Source organism: Chroicocephalus ridibundus, chromosome 20 (assembly GCF_963924245.1).
Source record: "Chroicocephalus ridibundus chromosome 20, bChrRid1.1, whole genome shotgun sequence".
Taxonomy (NCBI): Eukaryota; Metazoa; Chordata; class Aves; order Charadriiformes; family Laridae; genus Chroicocephalus; species Chroicocephalus ridibundus.
Genome location: NC_086303.1, coordinates 3,028,349 through 3,053,361, shown reverse-complemented (window position 1 = coordinate 3,053,361; position 25,013 = coordinate 3,028,349). Strand labels below are relative to the sequence as shown.

General features: G+C 58.9%; 1 protein-coding gene across 8 annotated transcripts in view; it reads left to right on the top strand.

Moving 5' to 3' along the window:
- The first annotated feature begins 1,158 nt into the window (after nt 1-1,158).
- The window catches only part of SCUBE3 (signal peptide, CUB domain and EGF like domain containing 3), a 40,222-nt gene continuing 16,367 nt past the window's right edge, over nt 1,159-25,013 (top strand). For 5 of the 8 annotated variants that reach the window (XM_063356763.1, XM_063356762.1, XM_063356761.1 and 2 more), the window contains exons 1-7: nt 1,159-1,497; nt 10,545-10,667; nt 11,642-11,767; nt 14,832-14,966; nt 18,033-18,158; nt 19,105-19,221; nt 23,462-23,509. In XM_063356763.1, coding sequence (XP_063212833.1) covers nt 1,395-1,497; nt 10,545-10,667; nt 11,642-11,767; nt 14,832-14,966; nt 18,033-18,158; nt 19,105-19,221; nt 23,462-23,509 — 778 coding nt within the window. In that variant the 5' untranslated portion in view covers nt 1,159-1,394. The remainder of the gene's footprint in view (nt 1,498-10,544; nt 10,668-11,641; nt 11,768-14,831; nt 14,967-18,032; nt 18,159-19,104; nt 19,222-23,461; nt 23,510-25,013) is intronic. The other 3 variants (XM_063356765.1, XM_063356764.1, XM_063356768.1) reach the window with 1 other exon arrangement.

The following is a 25,013-nucleotide window of genomic DNA, read 5'->3' as shown; positions in this document are numbered from 1 at the left end:
AGGGTGAGGACCCTGGGGGCAGGATAACTGCTGGGGCTGTGGGATGCTGTGTCCCCGGACAGGTGGAATCGCCACACACCTTCCTCCCCGTCCCGCTCCCAGCTCCCAGCCTTATCTCCCACTGCAGTTTCCTGGCTGGTGATGCCTCTCCGGGCCCAGGGAGCAAAAACTCCCCCCAAAGAGCGATGCTGCCAGCAGCTCCCAGTGCAGGGATGGCCACGGGGAGGGGGCAGAGGCTCCCGGGATGCCGGCTGTGGGGGGCCAGGCTGTGAGAAGCTCCCACAAACAAACAAAAAAACCCCCTGAATATTTCAAGAAGGTCTCTTTCTTCCCCCCTCCACCCTTATTTCCAGGCCCCCCCTCCCCACCTCTCCCTCGCGCCCAGCAGAGCTGCTCTCCCATCCCTCTTTCCACCGGCCCAGCACCCCAAGTCACCCCTGCCAGGTCGTGCCATCCGCAAACTCTTTTTATTTTCTTTTTTCTTTTTTTTTTTTTTTGTTCCCCTTGTATACCTACTTTTCCTTCCCCTTTTTCTTTCCCCCCCATTGCCTTTTCCCATGCCATATGCCTCCCCCTGCCCTCCCCTACCCCCCCCTCCCTCCCCTTACCACCACCCCAAGCCCTGGGCTGGCCGAGGGGCTGCGAGGTGCGGGGTGGGTCTGGGGGTTGCGGGGGGCTTTGCATTGATGCATTGATCGCCCATGGTCTCCGCCTGACCTCCCTGCTCCCAGGGAAGCAGTCTCCATGGCTACTGGCCCTTCTCCTCCAGCGCAGACTGTAAATTCCTGCAGGCAAAGCCCAGCCTTGGGGGTGCGAGGGGGGGAGCCGGGAAGGAGTAACCAAAGCCAAATAGAAAAGAAAGAAAGGCTGGGAGAAAGGAGAAAAAAAAAAAAGGAGAAAAGAAAAAAAAAAGAAAAAAAGGGCGTTGCTTGGATGGGGCTCTCCTTTCCACTCCCCTTTCTCAGGTCCCCAGCACCAGGGCAAGGCGCCTGCTTCCCCCCTCCAGCGCTGCTGCTGCTCCTGCTGCTCCCGCTCCCTTGCAAAACTGGAATTGGCTGGGATTATTTAAGGAGAAAAAAAAAAAAAAAAAAAAAAAAAAAAAAAGAAGGAGAAGAAGAAGAAGGGATCAGAGCAGCCGCCAGAGAGAGGGCGATAGAGTCCACTTTCCTCCAACTGCCCTGGGTCTCCTTCCCTCACTCTCTCCTCTTCAGCAACACCAAGAGCCCCAAACTGAACCCAGAGCAGCTTTTTCCATCAGCCCGGTTCCCTTCCCTCCCTCTGTCTCACACACGGCAAGAAGAGAGCCCCTTCCTCCTCTTGATTTCCCTTCGCATGCTCAGCCTCTTGTTTCCCTTCAAGCACTAGAAATCCCCCCTTCTTGCCCCCGCTCCTCCATGCAGACTGGGATTGCCATGGGAGCTTTGCAGATTGCTGGATTTTCCATCCTTTTCTTTCTCCACCACTCTGGAAACACGCTGGCGAATAAAGCCAGTCAAGGTAAGAGGAAAAAATCTTCCCAGCTCGAAGGTTTGCTGTTTGATGTGTGTGTTAGGGCAGCCGGACCTCCTCTTTAGATCTGGGATTTTATACGCAGGCTGGAGAAATTAGCAGCAATAACAACAAATAGTGGAGGGGATTTTAAATGTTGCTTGCAGATATTCTTGCCTGCTGCCTTTGATTGGGGTTGGTTGTTTTTTGTTTTGTGTTTTGTTTTTTTTTTTTTTTTTGTAAACTCTTTAATGAGTTGCATTTCTTACACTTTTATTATTTTTTTATTTTTTTTCCTTGGTTCGGACTCTTTATCTCAAAGGCAGGGGGTGCAGAGGCAGAAATCCAGGGTGGGCAAACAAGTCTGCGCCCATCAGGGAGGAAAAATGTTGCGGTTGGGAGGGGTTTGGAGGGGGCTTTTGGGGGGTTTGGGGGTTTGGGTGCCTGGGAGCTGGGGCTGCCGGCCCCGGGGGAGCAGAGGGCTGGTTTCGGGCAGGGTTGGAGGGAAGGACGGCGGCGCGGGCGCCTGTAACGCTGGGAGCTTGCGGCTGCGGTCGTGCGTCCTCCCGTAGGCGCGGGCTGAAATCTCAAACGCGGTGCTCCGGGGGCGCGGGCTGCGGGAAACTTGGGGGAGCCGGACACGGCAAAGCCTGAAAAACACCGGAGCTCCTTCCCCATCTCTAGAAAAGAGGGGTACGTCCCGGCGTTACCAGCTTCAGGCTTTTCTGTTTCCCCGCTCCTGTGCGGAGCCAGAGTTTCTCCTTCGCGGACGTACACATGTGGCTTTATGTATGGGCTATCTATACCTTAGGTTTTTCTATAGCACCTCTATATTTAGCTCGGATTTTGCTCTATACACACGCGCGGGAGTGCGCGCGCACACACAAACACACACAGCCCTATGTGCATGATCCCGTTGGCTGTCTCGAAGGGTTTTTTTTTTTTCTCCTTAATTCACCACTATCTATACAATCTGTTGGGGTTTTTTTCTTTTCTTTTTTTTTTTTTTTTCCTTTTTCTTTTTCCATAGCACTTAACAGTACGTAAGCTTTATCAAAACCAGCTTTGGCTCTCGCTATTGTAAGTAGCTGCGTGTTTATGCGTACGGCGAGATTAAATAGAGTGTGAATGAAATATAGGAGCGCGGGATATAATTAAAGATCTCTTGCAGGCAGTAGTAATAGGCGTATTTCAGCCACGCGCATGGTCGCCCCGAGCCCTGTCACCGACAAAGTTAGAAGGAATTTCAAGGCTATTGTCTTATCTGGCTTAAAGTGTTTTTAAAACAATAGGCGACTTTTGCGGAGGGCAGTCTGGGCAAGCACGGGGGGGAGATTTTTCCAGGGCAAAGGTTTGGTACGAAGGCGTCCAGCTTCACGTAAAGCTTTATGATTTAAGCTTAGAAAGGAATGCTTAGGTTTTTATCCCCCCTCAAATTATCTTGAGTATATGCATTGCTTTCATTTCTTATCATAATATTTATTTATTAAGGCCTTTTGGTTTCCAGTTCCATTTAAGCCTGAGCCAGAATTGCATTAAAATAGCAAAGTAAAATTCCATCGTGCAGAGACTTGACAGATCCCTTCGGGGAAGGAGAGGGGTGGAGTGGGGGTGGAGAGAGGTGAGCTCAATCCTGCGCCGGGGCGAATCGCCCGCCGTACGCCCGGCACGGTGCTGGCTCCTCCCGGCCCCCGGCCACTGCACCGGGCAGACCTGGGGGGAATCCGTTTGGGATGGAGAGTTAATCCCCAAAGCCGCTGTCGGGGGGGTCCCGTGGGGCGATGGGGGGGAGGTGGATGCGGAGGGGTGAAGGTTGGTGCCCGCGGGGATGCGAGGGCTCCGGGCAGGGGTGGACCCGCTCCTTTCTGGATGAGGCTGAACTCCTGGACCCGGCGTCACCGGCGGCAGATAGAAAACGTGCTTTTCCCGGGAACCCGCTTTTCTCAAGCATCGTCGAGCTCTTCGAAGCCACCCCGTGCACCTGGGGCACGTTTTAATAGGATGTTTCTGAACAGCATCGGGCGTCCCCCCTGCATCGGTGGGGTGATGCCCCAAGGATGGGGTACACGTCACCCCCCCACCCCCACCGAAGCCTTTGCCCTTTCGGGGGACGGCCACCCTCGCCAGGTGGCTGTCACCGGCCAGGGATGGCTCCTCTCCCGTCAGATGGGCTGGTTTTGCTGTGATAACATCGCGCCGCGGGTAGGGCTTGCTGGCTCATTTCTCGCACTGAATTACCCCGGAAAGTTTAGTCTGTAGGGAAGGAAGGATTTAGCAGAGCCGTGCGGCGGGCCTGGAGGGTGTCTGCCAGAGGACCTGGCTGTCTGCGGGCTTTATTGGGTCACTTGAGGGCTAGGAAAGCTTTCAAGAGAACTGACAGTATAAATCCAAAGAGCCCTGGGGAGGCTCCCGACACGCACTCAGCTGGGATGAAGTCTCCCTGCGGTCCCCATGCCAAGCTGCTGCCGTATCCACCGCTCCCTGGTTTTTGGGTGGATAATGCCACCCCCAGTCCCATCCTGTCGTCCGTCAGTCTGTCTCACAGCCTGCCAGGGCAGAAGAGCTGGTCCTGAGTGAAGCAGTGCCCTCGCCCATCATCTGCCGGCATCGGTCCCTCCCTGTGCCCGGGGGGTGATGGAGCCCGAGGGCTGGCAGATTTGCACCCTCCTCTTGTACCAGGGAGTGCCCGGATCCGGCCTTGCCGTGCTCCTCTGGCAGCAGCCCCATCGCCGGAGAGACATCGCAGCATTCGCTGCCTTTTCCTGCAGCCGAACTGCGCGTCCCCTCGGATGGTGCCGGGGGGACGGGGCTGGGAGGGAGCTGCAGCATCTCCCTGGGCGACCCCAGCACCCCAGTTTGCAGCCCCCGGGACCCCCGCAGCCCCAGCCGCCCCCCCAGCGCGGGGGCCTGAGCGGGACCAGCCCCAGCCCAGCTCCGTGGTCACCCGGGGGTAAAACCAGCTGGTGCCACGGAGCCACCATCCCGCGCGAGGGGCTGGGTTCGGTGGGGATGCACCTGCAGAGCCTACACCACCAGGGATGATTTTTTTATATATATATATATTTTTTAGGAGTCTAAAATTTTCCAATGGCAGCGGGGAGATGCTGTTCGATTCCCCTCCCATCTCCGCCGAACCTCCTCCCCCTTGGCCTCCGCTTTCCTCCCTCTCCTGCATTCACAGTGTGCGACTGTTGTGCCTGTCCCCTCCACCCCTCTGAAATATGAAATGTAAAACTGTAAACATTTCAACATACAGCAGTTCAAAGGGGATCTTTGACTGAGGGCGTCTAACATGCCTGTACCGAGATTAAAAAGGGGAGGGGGGGGGGGAGGTAGGAAGGAGGGAAGAAGAGTTTTTTTTATAACTGCCAACGGGAGTATAAATATTCAGACACCTCAAGTCTTCCAGTGCGGAGATGTATTGCTGTCTCCAAACTGCTCAGGAGTTTGTATTTTTATTTTATTTTATTTTATTTTTATATAGATTTTTTTCCTTTGCAGACGGTCGCACCGGAGTAATCCATTTAGGAAAAAAATATGCATGAATAACCTTAACCTTCACTTTCAGAATTATAAGTCCCGCGGGAGGCTTTAGGAGAAGCCTGGGATGGCAAATAAAGTTTGCTCTGTCTCACGGCGCTTGGAGGAAACACGGCCGACCGCGTTTCGGCAAGGCCATCTTACCCTCTGGAGATCTTGCGATTGTTGCTTCCGAAGTCGAAAACAAACAAACAAACACATTTTTTTAAGGCTTGGTCAGACCCGATAAGCCAAAGGAACAACAACAGCAAGGACGATTCCACGGGGAGATGAACACGCTGTTGGCGTGGAGCATCAATCCCTCCCTGGAGAAATCGCGGCTGAATTGAGCTGAAGCCACCGGGGTTGGCACAAGGAGGTGGGATGGGGATGGAGGGAGCGTTTCCAACCCAGGGGATTCTGGATCCATCTCTGGGATCCTTCGGGATGACCCAGGCTGGTGCAGGGATGGGGAGCTCAACACACCTCTGCCCTGGTGGGAGGGAGAAGCGTCAAAGTGGGGAGAAAAAGCCCCTTTTGGGGGATTTGGGGAAGTGAAACCCAAGGTGAAAGGTGCAGAGCAGGGTCTGGGCATGGGGTGATGGGGTTGCCAGGCTGGGACCCCCCCCAGCTCCTCGCTGCGACTTGTGGTTCCTCATCCATCATCCTGCGCTCCATCATTCCGCGGCGCCAAGCACCGTGGTTGCATCTGCCGCGTCCCAGCTGCTTTGGGAGCGCTGGGTGATGTGTGGGGCGCTGGGCTCCTGCAGTGGGGCTGGTGCAGGGCTCTCCATCCCCTCTGACCCAAACCGAGCGTGGGTACCACTGGCAGGACAACCCCGTGCGGCATCCCCATCCCGGCAACAAGCCATCGCCGAGCACCTGAGTTAGGATCTTGAGTTTAGATGATGCATCTTTGGCCAGTTTACAAAAAGCCGCCCCACAGAGCGTCTTTCTCCCCTCTCGCCGGCCCCCCATCCCCATCCCACGGGATGCCATCGGCTGCACCGGAGCCACCCACGGCTGTGGCCTGTCCCCATGCCGCGGCGCAGCACGAGTCGCCCTCGCCAGCTCCCCGGGCAAACAAATGATTAATAAACTGCACCACAGTGTCTGAGGTGGTTATTAATACCCTGGTAAAAAGGAGCTACTGAAGTTATAAAGCTTTAATTTGGCATTAAGGCCGAGTGGAAACTCCGCGTGTCTGCCAACAGCTACACACACATCCCTATACAGACAGGCTGTTAATATATATGCCTATATAAAAATAAAGAATAAAATTGATTTGAAAGAAAAAGCTGAAGCACTTGCCGAAGAGAGAAAAAGGCGGGTGGGTTTGTTTGTTTAGGGGTTTTCTGGCCAGTTTTCGCTGCCCTATGTCAGCCCCCTCCTCAAATTTATTGGGACTTTCAGCCTATGGATAAAACCATCTTTTATTATTTATTATCTTTCTCAAAGCAAAATAAGGAAGCGAAGAAAGAGCCTCAATCCCGGCTCTAAAAATATACGAGGTGTTGCTTTATCTCCCTTTGCTGCCACATGTCGCGGGCGGTGGGGACGCCGCAGGGCAGGGAACGCGCGTGGGACCCGGGTGTCCCGTGGGCTCTGCCACCGCCTCCCCCGATGGCCCCGGTCACAGCCCTTCGCCTCCCCCGCTGGGTGCGCGCCGGTCCCGGGGGGAGTTTGGCGGTGTCCATGTCGTTCCCCCCCCCCCACCCCCCCGGCTTTTGGCACGCTCGAAATGGCAGTGGCGTTGAAACCGTCTGCCTCCGCTGCCTTTGAAATGGAGAATAAAGCTGCAGCTGGAGCGGAACGGGGCCCAACAGCCAGCGCTGGAAAATCCCACCCACAACGGAATAAAAAACATCGCCCGAGGCGCGGGGCGAGCGCCGCAGCCTCCTGCCCTTCGCCGCAAACCCCCCGGCACCCACCGCGGCGTGGCGGCGATGCCGAGGATGCTCTTGCCCTCTGACGAGCCCTAATTAGCCCCAAAGCGCGGTGGTGGGATGGGGAGGCGGAGCGGGGGCCGCCGGAGATGGGCGAGACCTCGGGTCCCCGACGGGACTCGGCATCTTCATCCAAATTAATCATCGGTCATCAAAAAAAACCACAAAATCCCCCGGTTTTGGGGATTGAGAGCACGACGCGCCCATCTGCACCGTCCGGTTTGGGCCTGTTTCAGGCAACTTTGGGTGAAAAAGGGCATTTTTGATTATTCATGCAGGTCTGTGGGGGGTCCTGGCTGGCAAACCCCCCCCAGAAAACCCCACCTGGATTTGGGACTTGGACTTCAAAAGGTCCCCCCGAGCCTGGGGATGAGCAGGGCATACCCCAGCAGGGATTTTGCAAGAGCAAATAGGGATGGGAACATCAATAAGGATTCTTTTTTTATTTTTTTTTTTTTATTTTTTTTTTTAAGTCTTGTCTTTGCTTGGCTTGAAAATGAAATCCCTCGCGCCTCGGTGGCGGCTGGGAGCACCTGCAGCGCGGCCAGGGGCAGGTTTTTTGGATGGAGAAAATTCTCCTGCGGGAAAAGCGGGCTGTCCCGGTGGCAAACCTTCCCTTTCGTGGGAAAACGCCGCTTGCATTGACAAAAATGCAAAAATTTAGTTTTTCAGAGGGTTTTTTTGTTTTTTTTTTTTTTTTTAATTCACTACATCATTTCTGAAGGATGCTTCTTAGGAGCCAAAATTTCAGCGTTCTGAAATTAGGATCTTTGCCAATCTTGGGATGGCTCCTGGGGTGCCGAGGAGGGTATTTATTCACACTTCCCACAGACACTTTTTTTTCCCCTTTTTTTCCCTTTTTTTTTTTTTTTTTTTTATAATCCTGTAACCTTTCAGAATGTCTCCAGCTTTGGAAAAATTACAGAGTGGCAAATTTATAATGTTTTCTTTTGTACTTTTGCTGCTGTGTAATCTTTCCAAAGTTAGAGAAGTTTTGAAGTTACAGAATGGAAAAAAAAAAAAAAAGATAGAAAAAAAAAAATAATATACATGTGTGAGTGGGAAAGGCACGGCATTGTGTTCGGCGCCGCGCAGGCATTGTTCATTGTCTTGAGTTTGAGGGCGCAGGAGGAAAAAGAAATAGAAAATACCGTCCACCCCCCAAAAAAAAGTGAGATTTCTGGCAAAAGGCTGGGAAAGTTTCAATGATGTGACGTCTGATGGATGCTTTGCCTTTTGGGTGGTTTTAGGGGAAGGAGGCGGGGGCTGATGGATGGTCCGTGCTGTTTGGGTGCTGGTGGGTGCCCGGGGTGCCGGCACCTGGCGACTCTCACCTTGGGACTGTCACCTCAAAGCACTGAGACGTGATTTATGACTTGGGTGGGGGGGAAGAGCCGAGGGAGGGCTCCGACCCGCGCAGGGGTCAGGACCAGGATTTGCAAATCCAGTAGGTTTTTGGTTCAGCGTCGGCTTCCTTGCTGTCGAGTCCCCGCGCCCGTTGCTGCCTGTAAAGTGGCGAGCGCTCCATGTCCCCCTCATGTCCCCCCGGCTTTGGTGCCGCATCCCTCCCTCCACCCACCCGAGATCCCAGACGAGGGATGCTGGAGCCGGAGGCGATGCCCGACGATGCCCAACGGCGCTCGCCGGTGATGGAGGCGCTTCCTCCTGTGCCGAAAGTCTCCTTAAGCCTGGAAAGGTGGTTGGGAAGGAGGGACCTCTGCGCTCCAGCGGCTTTTGCGGGTTTATTTTCCAGTGGTGATTATTTCCATGCACTTTTCGCTTTGCAGGTGGGTCAGGGGTGCGGTGGGGTGGCCGTGCCCCAGGGCGGGGATGGTGTTTGCAGCCAAAAATGAAGTTTGGCTGGGGAGGAACCAAACCTGAGCCCCGCTCAGCTCCCCGAAGAGATAACAGGCCCTCCCAAGCTCCCGCGGGACCGCCGGCGTGGGGTGGGCTGCCTGCCACTCCCCGGGGATGCCGGGGGGGTCATAGCGCGGTGGCCCCATGGGCAGTGCCGTGGGTGCTGGAGGCGACGGTGCCTGCGGGGAGCAGGGTGCTGGTGGCCCGTGCAATCCCTCCGTCGTCTCCGCCGCGGTGGGTCAGCCCCCAGCCAGTGATTAATGGCCCAAGGGAGGCCGTGGTGGCCGCGGGCCATGGCTAATGTCAAATAACAAATATGAATGCGGGCTGTAAATATTTATACAATGCGCAGGCACGTGCCGCCTCCCGGGTGCAAAGGCACAGCTCTCCTCCCCCCCGACCGGGTGACGCACATCTCCCGGCAAAAATCTGCCCGGGTGGCCGGGAGAGGGCTCAGGCCAGTGCTCCCGTGGCCATGGCCGCCGTCCCGGCGGGGCTGGCGGGGCTCTCTGCCTGCCCGCGGCTCGCAGGGATGTTTCGTGTCTCCTGGGACGTCCCAGAGCACTTCTGTCCTTGAGGTTGCAGAAAAGCAGCTTTTTAAAGGCAGCTGAGAGCTTCGCAGCCTCAGGCTCCTCTTTGTGGGGTACCGGGAAGCTGGAGGGACCCTCCGATCCCCCTTCCCTGGTGGAACCCTCCCCATCCCCCTGGGAGGCGGTTGGGGGTGAACCCCCCTGGGAGCAGCCCACGTGCCCGTGGGGTCGGAGCGGGGAGCTCGGGGTGCTCCCGGGGGCTGTAGGAGATGCTCAGCCCCCACCTCACCCCCCAGGGACACCCCGCTGCCTCACACCACTGCCAGGCATCCACAGCCAGCGAGGGGGACGTGCCCGCTCCGGGGCACCACGTCTCCCGTACTGCCCACGCAGGGAGGGCAGAGAGCAGCCAGGTGAGCAGCCTCTTGCCCAAAAACCTCCGCCCCACACGCTGGAGGCTTCTCTGTTTCCCAAATACCATTAAAACCTCCGCTCCTGTGGCCTGCTGCCATGGCAAAGCCTTGGGCATCGCCGCTGGAGGCCGTCACTGGCGCGCGATGCTCCGGAGGTGATGTCCCGGGTACCACGGCGCTGCATCCCGGATGAGTGGGTTGATGGGCAAAGGGGGCTGGGGGGAGGACGCGGATTTTGGCTGTGTCCCCAAGGAAACCTTGACGTTTATCCCAGTTCTCTCTCCTGCTTCCCGCTCCCGGCTCCCAGGTTTATTTAGTGAGGTCCCTGCTAATTCGTGCACATTCCTCCGCGCCTAAGAATAGAAAGCGATGACGATTATTTGGGTGACTGGTCGGCTCAGGAAACGGCTAATTGGAGACAGAGACTTTCACCTCTGCCTGGGCTGGCTCCAGCCTGGACTACGGGCGCCGGAGCGGCATTTCCTATCATCAGACAGGCGAAAGGGTCGGGGAGTCTCAGGGTGGCTTGTATAAGAGCAGGGACACAGGTAGGGCTCTTTGGGAGTGGACCCAGCGTCTCACTGGGTCCCACAGTGAGCCCATCGCCCGTTGCGTCAGGGCTGGGCGCGGGGAAGCCACTAAGGAGCAAAGCAGCGGCATTCTGGTCCACGCGCGGGTTGAAAAGCCGGAGGGACGCTCGGTTTCCTCACCTCGGGCGATGGCTCCCATGGGGAGACAGGGAGAGCTTCCCCTGGCTGGCCCCATCGCTCCCCTCGTCTCTCCCCTTGCAGATGTCGACGAGTGCGTGGAGGGCACCGACAACTGCCACATCGACGCCATCTGCCAGAACACTCCCAAGTCCTACAAGTGCATCTGCAAGTCCGGCTACACCGGTGACGGGAAGCACTGCAAAGGTAGGGCCACGCCACCACCGCCGGGGCCGGAGCCCCTCCGACGAGTGACAGCCCCGGCAGCAACGTCCCCTGCCCTGGCAAAAAGGCCACTTGTTCACCCCAGCCCATTGCAAACCCTTTATTCCCCTTTTCTACCCCAAACTCACAGCCTGTTGATGCTGCGGTGCATGGGGACGGAGAGGAGTGTGACTGTGCTTGCTGGTGGCGGCGGCCACCATGGCCACCAAGCCTTTGCAAGGCTGGGGCTGCCCGGGCCCAGGAGGGGCACCTGGGGCTGGTTTGAAACGATCTGGGCTTTTTTTCCTGCGGGATTTTCAATGCAGAGGCTGCAGAACTGGGTTAGCAGCTGAAACATGAAAACCTTAAAAATAAGATCTAGAGATAGAGATGATGTAGATGTAGATGTAGATGTAAATATCCATACCTGTGGATGTTTAGATATGGATATAGGTATAGATATAGGTATATATGCAGCTGAGTGGGGCATGGAAAGAAAACGGATTCCTCGGAGGAGCGGCAGCAGGAAAGCAGGAATGGGGCAGGGGAGAAATTCCCGGCTCTGCTTGGAGCGGGTCCGGGGTCGGGATGGGCTGAGTACAAATAGCAGCGGGATTAAAGCGCGCTCCAGGCACAGCAAGGCTTCGCCATGGAGACGGGCAGCTCTGCCCACCACCGACAGGAAATCCTGTGCGATTCCCAGCACACCGCGCTGTGTGTTCCATACAGCAGGTTAACGGGAAGTCCAGGGTCTAGACTGGGGAGGAGAGGGGTGTTTTTGCAGGGTGTGGAGGGATGCTGTAGGTGATAACGGAGCTGGGGACCTGCTGGAATAAGCAGAGACACCAGAGACCCCAGGCACAATATCAGCCGGGTTGCAAACACGCTGGAGACGGGGCACTGCAGCACCCGTGCAGCGAGTTGGCCGTCCTCAGCCGGGGCAGCTCCACAGCTCTCCTGCCCTCCTCTCTCTGCAGATGTCGACGAGTGCGAGCGGGAGGACAACGCGGGCTGTGTCCACGAGTGCGTCAACATCCCCGGCAACTACCGCTGTACCTGCTACGATGGCTTCCGCCTGGCGCACGATGGCCACAACTGCTTAGGTGAGGCACGGGCTCCCGGCACGCACGGGGGTGGGATGCTGGTGTGTCACAGCCACTCGGCAGCTCTGGCACCTTGGGACCAGCCCGCCAGCTTTCTTTGATGGCCATGCCCCAACCTCTGACCCCCCCAGAGCAGTCACAGTGCTGGGGGACCGTGGTGGCACTGTCATGGCTGCAAGCCGGCTGCAGACATGTCCCATGCCGCGATGGCTTGCTGGGGACAGGATTGCTCCCCATCACATGGGGGTGATGCTGGGGAAGGATGCTCTGTGCGGGGAGAAAAACTTGCTCTGTGGGTCCATCTGTAGCCTGGGGGATGCTGGGGACAGGGAGGGATGGGTTTGGGGATGCTGGGGACAGGGAGGGATGGGTTTGGGGACACCGTGTGCGAGTTGCAGCCTCCCCGTGGCCGCATCCTGCTGCGGCGAGCGGCCGGGTCAGCTTCTCTGCTCCGCTGCTGAAGGCAGGACCAACCGGCGGGGCTCAGCCGGGCCCTGCCGCTCGCTCCGCTCGTGCTTGAGATCAGCCCTGCACCTGCCAAAATAGATGAGTTAATAGCAAATACGGTGGGGATGGGAACCAGCGAAGGGACTGGGTAAATAATCCCTGGGCCAAGACAAACCCGGCATCTGCCTACGGAGCGGCCGTGCATCCTCCCCGCCGCTTCCCGCTGCCCCAAACTCCATCCGGCCGCGGCGAAGCCAAAGCTGCCGGCAGAGCCCCGGGGCCGGCCAGGCTCCCCGCACCCCGGCACCCGCTTCCTCCCTCAGCACCCGCGGGTGGGATCGCCAGGGCATGGGGCCACCCCCCCTTCCCTCTGCCTGGAGCTCATGCTATTTTCTAATTAGTGTCTGCAGAGGGGTCATTAATGAGCTCATCACTGGGAGGAGGAGGAGGGGGAAGGGATTATGGACACATACGCTTTGCATTAACCACCATCACCGGGATCTTTGCAGCCTCCTCGGGGAGGGGGGAGATTTACACAGCTGGGAGGAGGCGCGGGCGGCTCTGCCTTCCTCTCCCGGGGGAGGATGAGCCCGAGGAGAAGAAAGGAAAGCCGGGCTCGGCGAGCCGCAGACGTCATGTGTTTACAGAGTTGGGTAGGAGGGGATGGAGGTGGCCGGGGAGCAGCCGGGTGAGGGGGCAGATGGGAGATGCTGGGGGGGGGCAGCCCCATCTCCCCCCTTGAGCCTTTCCTCGGCTCACCCCAGCGTCTCGGCCGCGTTGCTTTGCCGTAGGGATGGTGCAGGTTTATCCCCTGGAGCCCATTTTACAGATCAGGCTGTTGAGACCCTCCGTGCTCTGGGTGGGTTTGCTGAGCGGCTGCTGTCGGGGGGCAGCAGGGATGAACCCCAGTGGGTTTTTCCCATCCTCCTTTCCCCCTTCATCCTGACTGTGCTTTGCCCAGCCTGCAAACATCCCCTCTCAGCCAAGAGAAGGAGAAGCAGAGCAAAGCAGAGGGTCATGCCAGGCTTTGCTGGCACTGTGGGCAGTGGTGGAGCTGGAGGTGGGTGGGCGTACGCACCCACTGCCCCCCCCGTCATCCACCCCGGGCGACCTTTTGAACCAGGACAGGAATTCAAGCCCCCGTCCTGACACGGGCCCTGCTGGCTTCTGCCCATCTCCGTTGTATTTAATAAAACAGGTATTAGAGCGGGGGAGTCTCGTTTCAGCCATCGGGTTTGAACGGCTGCCGCCTCATTTTTGTGCGGAGCTTGAAGGAGAAGTCGCAAGACCTTAAGCCCTTGTTATAAGCGGGGGGGGATTTGAGGAGAGTTATTGGCGTCTGCAGGACGTAGCTTGGCTGGGACGAGCCTCGGAGGATGCTGCAAGCCTCCTGCCGTCGCGGAGGACGTCCCTTTTGTGCCTGGCTGCAGACCGGCTGTCAGCCCTAGCCTGCCCAGCGGGGGCCCGGGGGGTGAGATGATGTTTTCCACACCTCCTTTCCAAGGTAGCGGGTTTTTGGGGTGCTCCCGGGCTCCGCTCCCGCGGCAGTTTCCAGCTGGAGCTGCAGCCCCTGCTTTGATTTCTGAGCATCCCCCGGGGGTGCAGCATCCCGGGGCTGGGGCACGGTGCAAGGCACCCGCGCTGCTCGGGCGTCCATCTGTCTCTTTGCCCAAAAGCAAGGGGTTTTGGTGCGTGCCGTGCCACTCGGGGAGGAGGGCGGTGCTGGGAGCCCCCCTGGCAGTGCCATCACTGAGCCGCTATTCCGGCGTTTCTGGCGTTTCCGATGCTGGCGGGGCTCAGCTTTCCCCTCCGCTGACAGCTTGGCAACGCTCGAGCGCACGGGAAGCTTTCTTTGGCACCCAGCCCCTCGCTCCCCGGCGCAACTCCGTCACCTGGCCCCGCGGGCGGAGGGGACAGGGGTGGCCGTGGCGAAGGTTTGCTGCTCTGCTCAAGCCCGGCATCCCAGTTCGGGCAACAGTGGGTTGACCTTGGACCACCGTCCCCAAAAACCCTCTGGAGAGAGCAACGGGCTGTTGCTCTTCATTAAATTTGGGATTTGCAGGGATGCAGCAGTGAGGGCATCGCTGCTGCCGTGGGTGTGCGCTTCCAGCCCCTTCCAGCCTTGGTTTGTTAAACCAAAACAGGCAGGAGGGCAGCGGCAGAGCTGCTGGGGATTTGAGTCTCCTTACAAGTAATTATCCCGCTCTGGGCTAAGGTTTCCCAGCTCCCTCTAATGAAGTGCAGGCGTCCCCAGCCGCCGACGGGCTCGGAGGGGCTGGGACCCGGGGGCAGCTGCAGCCGGCATCCCGGCATCCCGGGTGCTTTGGGGGGGGTCCCAGGACAAGGAAAATCCCTTTCTCTGTGGTTTGGGCTGTAAAATGAGGCCGGACCTTCTTTGCCCATCAGCCGGGGAAGCTGTGTGGCCTCTGCGACCCACCCCTTGGTGTGCTTTGCCTTCATCCCGCGCAGCCCTAAAGCATCCCCCTTTCTTTTTGCTGGAGGAGCACGGGTGTAAAGCAGGAATAATTTGCCATCCGGTGAATCTCGCACACCCGTGTCCCCATCCCCTCAGCGTGCCACGGCGCGGCGCTCACCCCCTGCCACCTTCCCTTTGCAGACCTGGACGAGTGCTCGGAGGGCAACGGGGGCTGCCAGCAAACCTGCGTCAACATGATGGGCAGCTACGAGTGCTTCTGCCGCGAGGGCTTCTTCCTCAGCGACAACCAGCACACCTGCATCCAGCGCCCCGAAGGTGAGTGCACGGCATCTCTCCGCCCCGGGGCACCCTCCGTCCCCTGCATTTATCGGGCAGGTCCGTCCCCCATCGCCCGTGCACCCTGCCTGGCTTTGGGTGCCGGTGCTGGCTCATAACCCTTCTCGGTGCTGCAAATTTAAAAGCAAATTCATTATGAGCGCGTTGGGAGAGGATGCTGCGGGGCTAATGAACGTCTCCGTAACAAAACCCTCGCAGGCCCCTTTATCAAGCACTATAATACCAAACGGAGGATGTTTAATCCTATATCCAGAGCGTTTTATTAAATAAAAGGTACCTGGAGATCCTCACGCCACCCTGCGAGACTCGTCTTCTCCTGCCAGGGCTTGCGCAGCACCGAGCCCTTCGTCTCAATATCAGCTCTAAATTGCTGCCGTCTGGAGCGATCTCTTAGCCAAAATAGGAGGAAATGAGAGATTTTTGCGTCTCTGCTGATTTTTATCTCCACTGCTTGGCAAAGCCAGCTAAGTGGTTTTGCTTTCCTCCTTCCCAGCTGTGTCGGTCCCTCCAGCTCCCTGGGGAATCCCACCCAGCCCAGGACGGCTCAGTGGCCACGGTGGCATCTCCCGTGTTCCCGTCCCCCCCCCCCCCCCCCGCCGGTAACGCCGTGGGTGGCCCCTGCTGGGGACAGGGATGCAGGTGCTGGTTTTTGAGCTGATTTTTTGAGCCGAACGGCTGCAGAGCGTTGTCAGCCCAGGGATGTCTGCGTTGCTTCTGCACCCCGAGACTGGTCTCGTGACTGCCACGTGGTCCCCGAGCTCGGGGGCAGGGGCGGCTGCTGGGGGGACCCCGGGCTGCGAGCCTGGAAAAAGCGGAGAGCTGAGGACAGTTTGGGGTCTGATGTTAACGCCTGTTCTGACTTGACTCCTGGCTCCTCGGGCACTGCCAAGGCAGAGGCATCCGGTATTAGAGAGCTAAACCTCAACGCTACGGCCGCTTCCTTCCTTCTGGGGTCCCTGCCAGCTCCTGCTCTCTCTTCTCCTACCCTGGCAGGAGGCTTTCCCCTTTCCTTCCCCTCTTTCTCTGTGTCTCAGTCTCCTTCTTGCTTTCTTCTCTCCCTCCTGACGCAGGGGAGATGAAACCCTGCTGGGTCGAGAGACCCAGGGGATGGATCCCAGGACCCCGCTCCTGCAGCACCAGGACCCTCTCCCTCGCACTGGCCAGTCCCTCCCAGTAAGGAGAGGCCAAGGGCTGGGTCTCGTTGGGGTATCGATGCCTTTAAACCCTGTCGCACTCAGCCTGCTGATGACAGCGGAGCCACCAGAAGGAACGAGCAGGGTCCTTACATGGTGCCGGTGCAAGAGCAGATGATGATGATGCAGGGAGAGGAAGGATTAAAGGGGGTGCATCCCTTCCCGGGTGGTGGCTGTAGGCACTGAAGGATTGCTGTGCAGCCGAGGAGGATGCTGTGCCCGGGTGGAATCGCCTGGGGAGTCTTAGGAAAACAGAGTGCGGCCGTCCTGGCCTGGAGGGGAGCCAGGGCGCACGGATGCCAGAGCTTGCATCTCCGCTGGGATGTGCCGGGGGATCTCTGCGGATCGCCGGCTGTCGGGATGTGGCTTCTCTGGAAGGTGCATCCCTGGGGAGCAGCAGGGCAGGGTCAGCCTTGGAGGTCTCAGTGTCCACCGTGGTACCCGGGATGCAGCAGAGATGCTGCCAGGTGGGAAAGAGCAGCAGTAAAAAAGAAGGGGAGAGAAAAGCCACTGTTGGGAGGGGAGGCTGGGAGCGCTTGGCTGTCCCCAGCATCCCTGGGGCATCGCGTGCCCCAGGGGGTCTCAGGGCAGGGCTGAGTGGAACGTGGGGGGTTCACAGCAGCATCCTGGTCCTGGGGCAGGCTGGAGGGTGCCAGGGGGGGCTGGAGTGGGGCTCCCCGCAGGTTGGGGGTTCCCAGCCCCGGCACAGAGGGCAGGGAAGGGAGGGCTGGTGCGGTTGGAGGCAGGAGGCTCTAATTACAGAGGGCTCGCCTGCCACCGCAGTTACAGACGATCGCCCTGTCCTGGAGTGGAGCCAGGCGGGATCTGCTGGGCAGGTGATGGGGAGCAGCCTGGGACACCCACAGGCTCCAACCTGTGGTTTTTAACCCTTCCCGTGCCTGCTTAGTGCATCTCAGCATCCTCCTTCAAGATGCCGTGTCCCCATAAGGACCTTCCCTCCTCACCCTCCTGCCCCAGGCTCTTGGCAGCCCACGGGCTTGCAGCTCTGTCCCGTCCCCCATCCTGATGCCGGCATCGCTCACCCTGCGGTGGGCTTGACACCGGGAGCCTGGGAAGGAGCCGACCCCCTCCCTCTGCCAGAAAAAGGCCCTGGGCAGGCGGTTGCCTCTCCTGGAGGGCCGTCCCCAGCTTGCTGTGGGTTTTGTTAAATGTCTCATAAACTCCTGTCAATGCCCCGTTTGGCATCCGCAGAACCGGGCTTTCTGCAACTGGGTGTCCCCTGTGCCCCCAGAGAAACTGGGGTGGGACGGGGCTGTGGATGGGCCAGTGAGGGTGAAACAGCAGCTCCGATAATGGGAACCAGCAGCTCCCCAAACCCTCGTTCCTCAGCGGCTGCAGCGTGTGAATCCTCCCCGAGCTGTCAGTGCATCCCGTGCCTTACGGGCACAGCCCCGGGGCTCATCCTGGTGGAGCAGCTCCAGGGCTGGACCCCCCAGTAGCCGGCTCTGCCCCCCCAAAACCCTTCCTTGCTCGGCTGAACAATGCCACAGCTGCCTGCCCAGGGTCTGTAATGACAACCACGTTCACCCCATCCTCCCTGTCTTCCGAAAAGGAGCTGCGTCGCTCCCACCCGTCGGTGCCGGGCAGGGATGGTGGGCAGCAGTGGCTTCTTTCCAAGGTCCATCTTCCCAAGCCGCTCTGTGCCAGGAGGTCCTGCCCTTCAAGGCACTGCACGGGGTTCTCCTGTCCCATTTAAGGTCCTTGCTTGTAAGGTTTTCCCCTTCGTTGCCCCCCTCTCCCCATCCCCATCCCACCCCAGACATCCTTCTGCCGCCGCGGACCGCTGCCAGCAAGCTTTTGGAGCTTTTCTTTGCTTCCTTCTCTCTTTTAGAAGGAATGAACTGCATGAACAAGAACCACGGCTGCGCCCACATCTGCCGGGAGACCCCCAAGGGGGGCATTGCCTGCGAGTGCCGCCCCGGCTTCGAGCTCACCAAGAACCAGCGCGACTGCAAACGTAAGGAGAGTGCTCCAGGGATGGGGATACGGCGTCGGGGACCCCTAACCTTGTCCCCATGGTACAGGCATCTCCTGCAGTGCACTGACCCCCCCGGTAGCAATAGGTTTATGGAGCCTGAAACCCTCTGGCTTCATTTTCCTCCGTCTCTGCCTCTGCGGCCCTTAGAGATGATGCTCCTGGCATCCTCCTCTGCTGTGAGACATCGTGCCCTTACACCGAGTGGGCTGAAGTGGTAGTTAAAGGGGGTCCCGGAGGCTCAGCATTCCCTGTCCTGGTCCCATCAGCTTCGCTTTCCCAAGGGGAGATGAGCAGGGAGAGTGCGATCGGCACGGGAGGAGCGCAGGAATCCTCTCCCCGGGGGTTGTGGTGCTCTCAGCCTGTCTGATCTCCTGCCAGCATCTCGCTGGCATTGCCAGGGTTATTATATAGATATGCATGTGTTTATGCAATTATTTTTATTTTGTTTCTCATTTGCTGTCTGCAGCAAATGAGCAAAATCGCTGATGGAATGGAGTTTTAATCCTATGAGCCTACTTTCCCTCCAAGCTAAATGAACAGTACGCCTTGCCCCCCGGGGAGGGCTGGCAGGGATTCCCAGGAGCACCTGAGTCATTCCAGAACTCGGGAAAGTCCCACCCATCCCCTGTAACACCAGATCCAGGGTCAGGGGCAACCAGCCCATGGGTCCCCTTTGCTTGGGCTCCACCGGTGGCATTTAGCTGATATGCAAAGGGAAGACGTGAGAAACCACATAACAGTTTGCATCTGCCAAGATCCCGCAGGGAAAGTCGAAGGGCTTTAGCAATTATCCAGGAGGGAGGGATCTCTCCGAGGGTACGGAGGAGGTTTTTCCAAGCCGGCTTTATGCTATTGCCGGGGGATGCCGGGTGGGGAAGAGAAGGGCTGAGGCCGTGGGTGACGGCCGGTGCTTTGCCTCCCGCAGTGACCTGCAACTACGGGAACGGGGGCTGCCAGCACACCTGCGACGACACCGACCAGGGGCCCAAGTGCGGCTGCCACGTCAAGTTCTTGCTGCACTCCGACGGGGTGACGTGCATCGGTAGGTGCGAGCCATCACCGGGCCGCGGGGACGTGGGTCGGGGTGCGGGATGGCTCGTCTTCCTCCCTGGGCAATTTGCTCTTGGCCTGATGAAGGGTTTGGAGTTGTTTGGTTTTTTTTCAAGCTTTGGGGATGCGGCGTTTTCTTTTGCTGAGATCGGAGAAACTCGGTGCGTGTGTGAGGGATGCTGCGGGTACCCGCGGGGTGCAGGGATGCGTCGCTGCTCCACCACAGGGAGCAAAAGTGGCCGCGGGGGTGCTCGAGGGGACGTTTGGGGACAGGTCGGTTGTCGGGGTGCGGGCGGGGGTCCCTGCCTGCCTGCGTCCTGCTGGAGGGAGAGGGGGGAGGATGTCCCCGTGCTAGAAATGGTTACTGTCCCTGTCACCGGCAGCGTTCGGGGAGGGACGGAGGGCACGGATTTGGCTGTGGTGATCTGTTCTGAGTTGGCACCGTGAGGCCTCGGCTCAGGAACAATTGTCTTGCAAGAAAAAAAAACCCCGAAACCCCAACAACCTGACAACTCAACCGGCCCCCCCCCGAATTGTCCTTTTCCTCTGTGTGTTTTCAAATTGTAAAACATCAAACAGAGATAGAAGTTTTACTGGTTTCATATGCTTGTGCTGTTTAACAGCTGATTTGATTTAAAAAAATGTTACATTCAGCGAGTGATTAAGTCCGCAAATTGCTCTAGACATTTCAGTTCTTATTGCAAAAATAAAAAAGAAAAAGGAATTGAAAGCAAGAGAGAGATTTTGGCTCCCCGTGGCCCCGCTGTGCCGGAACAGAAAACCCTCTGCGCTTTCCAAAGGCGGCTCCGTCCTCGGGGCGAACGGCAGACGAGCCCCCCGACCCCCCTGGTGGGGAGGGATGCTCGGGGCTGAGCCCCCAGCAGAGCCCTCCTGCCCGTCACCGCTGTCCCCCAGCCCGCTTCCAGGATTCATCCCAGTCCCTCCTGGCTGCTGGCAGGCGCTCGCAGCCCCTTGTCCCCGCCGTCCTCGTGTTTGCTCCCGCTGCATCCCATTCCAACCATTGAGGACCCTCCCGTGGGGTTATTGCCATGCCTGGGGTGGGGAGCGCTCTTCCCACGGGGATTTTGGGACCCCGGGATGCGCCGGCGGGTGCGTTCCTCCCGGCTGGAGGTCCCCGTGCGTGATGTGTGCGTGTCGGTGTGAGGACTCGGGGAGGTTTGGCACCGAAATGATGCTCCTGAGCTGCTGGGTGCAGGGGGTGGGACACCCGCCCTCCAAAGCATCTCGTGATTTGGGGCATCGGATCTAGTTGAAGATGTCCCTGCTCACTGCCGGGGGGTTGGACTAGATGGCCTTTAAAGGTCCCTTCCAACCCAACACATTCTATGAGTCTATGGTTGGGGGATGCTCCGGAGCGGTGCGTTTGCCGGAGGGTCTCAGCGCTCAGACCCCGGGTACCACAGGTGGGAGGGTGGGATTTGGAGGGTTCCCAAATCGCTCCTCCTCATGGACTTGGCCAAAATCTCCCCCTTTGTCTCTGCGTCATGCACCGTGTCTGCTGGGGAGGCATCTCCCACCAGAGCCGATACATAGAATCATAGAATTATGGAATGGTTTGGGTGGGAAAGGACCTTAAAGATCATCCAGTGCCACCCCCTGCCCTGGGCAGGGACACCTCCCACCAGCCCAGGTTGCTCCAAGCCCCGTCCAACCTGGCCTTGAACCCCTCCAGGGATGGGGCAGCCACAGCTTCTCTGGGCAACCTGGGCCAGGGGCTCACCGCCCTCACAGCAAAGAATTTCTTCCTCAGATCTCATCTAAATCTCCCCTATTTCAGCTTAAAACCGTTCCCCCTTGTCCCATGGCTCCCCTCCCTGATCCAGAGTCCCTCCCCATCCCTGGGATGCTCTTCCAAGGGCTCTCCCCTCCCTGGGGGAACCCAAGCACCAGCCCCAAAACCCACCGTCGCCCCTTTCGCATCCCTTTTGGGTCTGCAACCCCTTCTCCGCTCAGCTCCCGCGTCCCCGGGGGGATTCCCGGCCCCCCAGCCCCGTCACGGGAACACTGTGGGATTGTGCTCCGGCCGCTGGGAGCTGGCGGCCGCCCCGTGGGGATGCCCAGCCGGCAGATTTACGGCCGAGGTACCTGCTCGGATATTTATAACCACCCTTTCTTGTTTTACAGCCGGGGCTCAGCAAACAGCCCTCCCCCCCTGCCGCCCGGTGCTCCCTCTGCCGCCCCTTCCCCATTTCCTCTGAAATATTTCATCATTTCAAGGGGAATAAAGTTTCCAGCGAGGGGAAACGCAAACTCGCTCCCCGGGCCATGGGCTTTGAAATTGTACGCGGTGCGTTTGATGGGCTGCCGGGACAGGCCCCTGGTCCAGGTTCCCTTCAGATCACACCACGCGGCAGGAAGCACGATCAGCCCCTTTGAGTGACAGTTTCATTAGGCCACGGCCGGTGTTTTTCATTTTTCCGCTTTTTATTGCTGCTTTTAAAAATGCAGATAATGAATAACATGCCTCTGAGCAAAGCAGGGCCAGCCCTAATGGCTCCCAACATGTCTGCAGGCTCGAGGGGGAGGGGGAGCCGGGAGGGGAGGCCGATGACCTTATATATTTCTATTTATGCTCGAAAAGCAGCCTTTTTTTTTTAAAAAAAAAAAAAAAAAAATCGCACATAAAATCGCCTTCCAGCAGTCCAGGGTGCAGCGCCCGCGGGGAGATGCAAACCGGGCTGTCATAGTTGATGCGGATTTTGGCTTTCCGGTGGTATTTGCCAGCCAGGGCATCATTGCCGGTATCTGGGGGGCAGGAGGGTCGTGGCTGTCCCCCGGCTCGCGGAGAGTAGCGGCGGAGCGGGAGGCGGTGGATGGGGAGGAAATATGATTAGATGGAGAAGGAAACTAAACCCAGCTCGAGTTTTATGGCCGATTTCCTGACCCGCGCCCAGGCGGTTTGCGGCGGCAGCGCCGACGCTCCCCAGCTTTGTGAAGCCGACGGTGCCGGGAGCGGGGGCTGCGCCGGACCCCGCTGCAGGGTGAATGTCGGGGACACCAGAGCCAAGGGACCGCGGCGTAGGAGGGCTCTGGGAAGGGGAAAAGCAGGGCACAGGGACACGAGGCGGGTGGCCGTGGACATGCCATGCGTGCTCCCCCACCCACATGGACCTCCCCGAGGAGGATGTGATCCCTGCGGAGCCTCGGCACCCCGTGCCCCGGCTGCTGGATCCCTGCCCTCAGCCTGAGCCCCCCGGGACAGCTGGGGGCTGCCTGTCCCCTCTCTTCCCCTTCCACCGCCCTCCCCCCGGCACGGACCCGGTGTCGTTTCTCGTTAAGCGGGATGCGCTCGTCGCCGCTCGGTCCCACGGGTGACAGGCTCCACGTGCCACCGCAGCCCCGCGCTCGCCCTGAGGTTCTCCAGCTTCGGTCCAGCACTGCCACGGGGCTCTGTCCCCACAAAAAGAAGTGCTGAGGTGCCATGTCCCCTCCCGAAAATGACCGGGACGAGGTGGGGGACATCTCACCAGCCATGGACGGGTGGCGCCAGGCAGAATTTCCTTTACAGGGCAAAGCTCAAGCTAATTTTTTGAGGCAATCCCACAAAGTGATCCCTGGGTGGTTTCACACCAATGTGGGGGACCGTGCCTTTGCCCAGGCTGCTCTCGGCCCCTTCTTGGCCATTTGTCCCCCCCAGGCTCCCTCGGGTGCTCACCCCGGGGCTGCACCGTGTCTCCCTGCACCGATGCAGGGTGAGGCTGAGCATCCCCAGCGCACCCAGAATTTGGGCTCACTGCCGTCTCGGCTGATAAATCCAAGCGGTGCAAGTGCCACCGGTGGGACACGGTCGCCTTCCCGAAGCCCACGGCCGTGCAGTGCCTATGGCTCCCCTCAGGGATTGCAACCCGCCCCGGCATGTGCTGGTTTTGTGCCAGCGAGGACCCGATTCCCCAGACTAACGGGCTGCACTAACGCTCTTCGTAACGCGCTTCCTCCCTCTCGCTTGGGGCTCCGGATGCACGATGCGGATCGTGGGGAGTCGGAGAGGTTGTGGGACACGGGATGCTGCGGACAGGGTGATGGAGGAGTCGATAGCACCGGACCCAAACCTCTGGGTTTGGTTCTTTTGGGAGGTGGAGGGGAGAAGAATCCCAAAGGGACGATGTCCACCAGGCTGGAAAGGCAGCGGAGTCGAACCCATTGACGTGTGACACCAACCGAGCTCCTTGCTGGACACTGTTTCTAAATCACTTTTTTATAATGTTAAACAGGGGAGAGACACTTCCAGCAACACGTTATCCTTGAGACGTTTTCTAATGGTAAATATTTTTGTTCTCTCTATCTCTGCGGAGGGGGTCTAACTGTAGACGGTCTCTCATCTCGAGATCCTAACGGGGTTCGGGGGGCCGAGCTGTCGCGCTAACCGCATGCCTCACTAACCCTGTCCCCCGCTGCTGCTTTTAAACCCCGCGGGGCAAGCCTGGCCTCGGGCTGCGGGCGGATTTTGCTTGGGGGGGACAGAGAAAGACCCTCCCCTGGCTGCGCTTGCATGAGGCGGGGGCTCTCGCGGTGCTTTGGTCGATCCAGCCCGGTGCAGGGGGTGATAATCCGCTTTCCAGTGGCTGTGGCAATGGTTATCCCCCCCCCCTCAGCGGCCACCCACAAGGAGCTAGCAGTGTTCTGCCGGCGGCTGCGTGATGGGGAGGGGGATGCTCGTGCCCGTCTCTGTGCTGTGCACTCCCAAAGTTACCCCTTCGCGGAGCCCACCCCCTCGCAGACGGTCCCCTCTGCAGATGCGGGGACATTCAGGGTGTCCCCAGGGTTTGGTAAAGCTTCCAATTGTGCTTGGAGGCGGCACATTGCAGAGCTGCAGCAAATCGCGGAGCTGTGCATGACCTTTTGTTGGGCTGGGCACCGCGGCTGCTTCCCCAAGGATTTCTTTGCAACCCCCCCGCCGGGTCTCTAAACCCTTCTCAAAGGTAAGGTGATGCCTCTGCTCCGCCAAGAAGGACACGGAGGGGGTCTGAAGGTGCAGCCACTTGTCTGTGGTGGGGAATCTCGGTTGTGGGTGTGCTGGGTGCATGCAAAAGCCAGGAGAAGCTGTGGGTGCGCGGCTCACCGGTGGCAGGGAGCACCGACGGGTGCTCGCTGGTGGCAGGGAGCTTTCGGGGGGCTCTGCAGAGCCTTTCCCCGGGGGTGGGAGAAGGGGGGACCCCCAGCTCCATGCCATTACCCAGCTCCAGCCAACCTGGCTGTAATCCCTCTGATTACTGCGCAATTATCTCCTTTGCTTTGTGGGATGGCAATCCCGTTGCGATTGCCGCTTCCCGGCAGGTGGAGGTGAAGCCGGAGCGTGTGGGGGCAGGACGCTGCGGGGACACGGGCAGGGGCTCCGACGGTCCCCAGTGACGGCCAGCACGGTGCAGGGCGCCGAGCAGGATGAGGATTTCCACAGCACGGCGGTCTAGAAGCGAGACCGGAGCTGGGATGGAGGAGGGTGGGAAAGAGTGAGTGTGTGTGTGTGTGTGTGTGTGTGTGTGTGTAAAAGCTGCTTTGTCTTCTCCCTCCCCGAGCGATGGGGGCCCTCGCCAAAGCCCTGTGTGGTTGGGTGAGTCACGCCAGGCTGGGAGCAGCCCCGGGGCTGCCGGCAGCGCCGAACAATGCCGCTCTCCCGCAGCCCTGCTCCGGCGCCTGGCCCCGTGCCGTCCCACCTCCGCTGCCTCACAGGTACCCCCCCAGCCCCTTCCCAGCCTTTTGCAAAGGCTACAGGACATGGTTCCCCCCCCTTCACAATGGGGTTTCCAGCAGTGCTCGCTCAGCTCC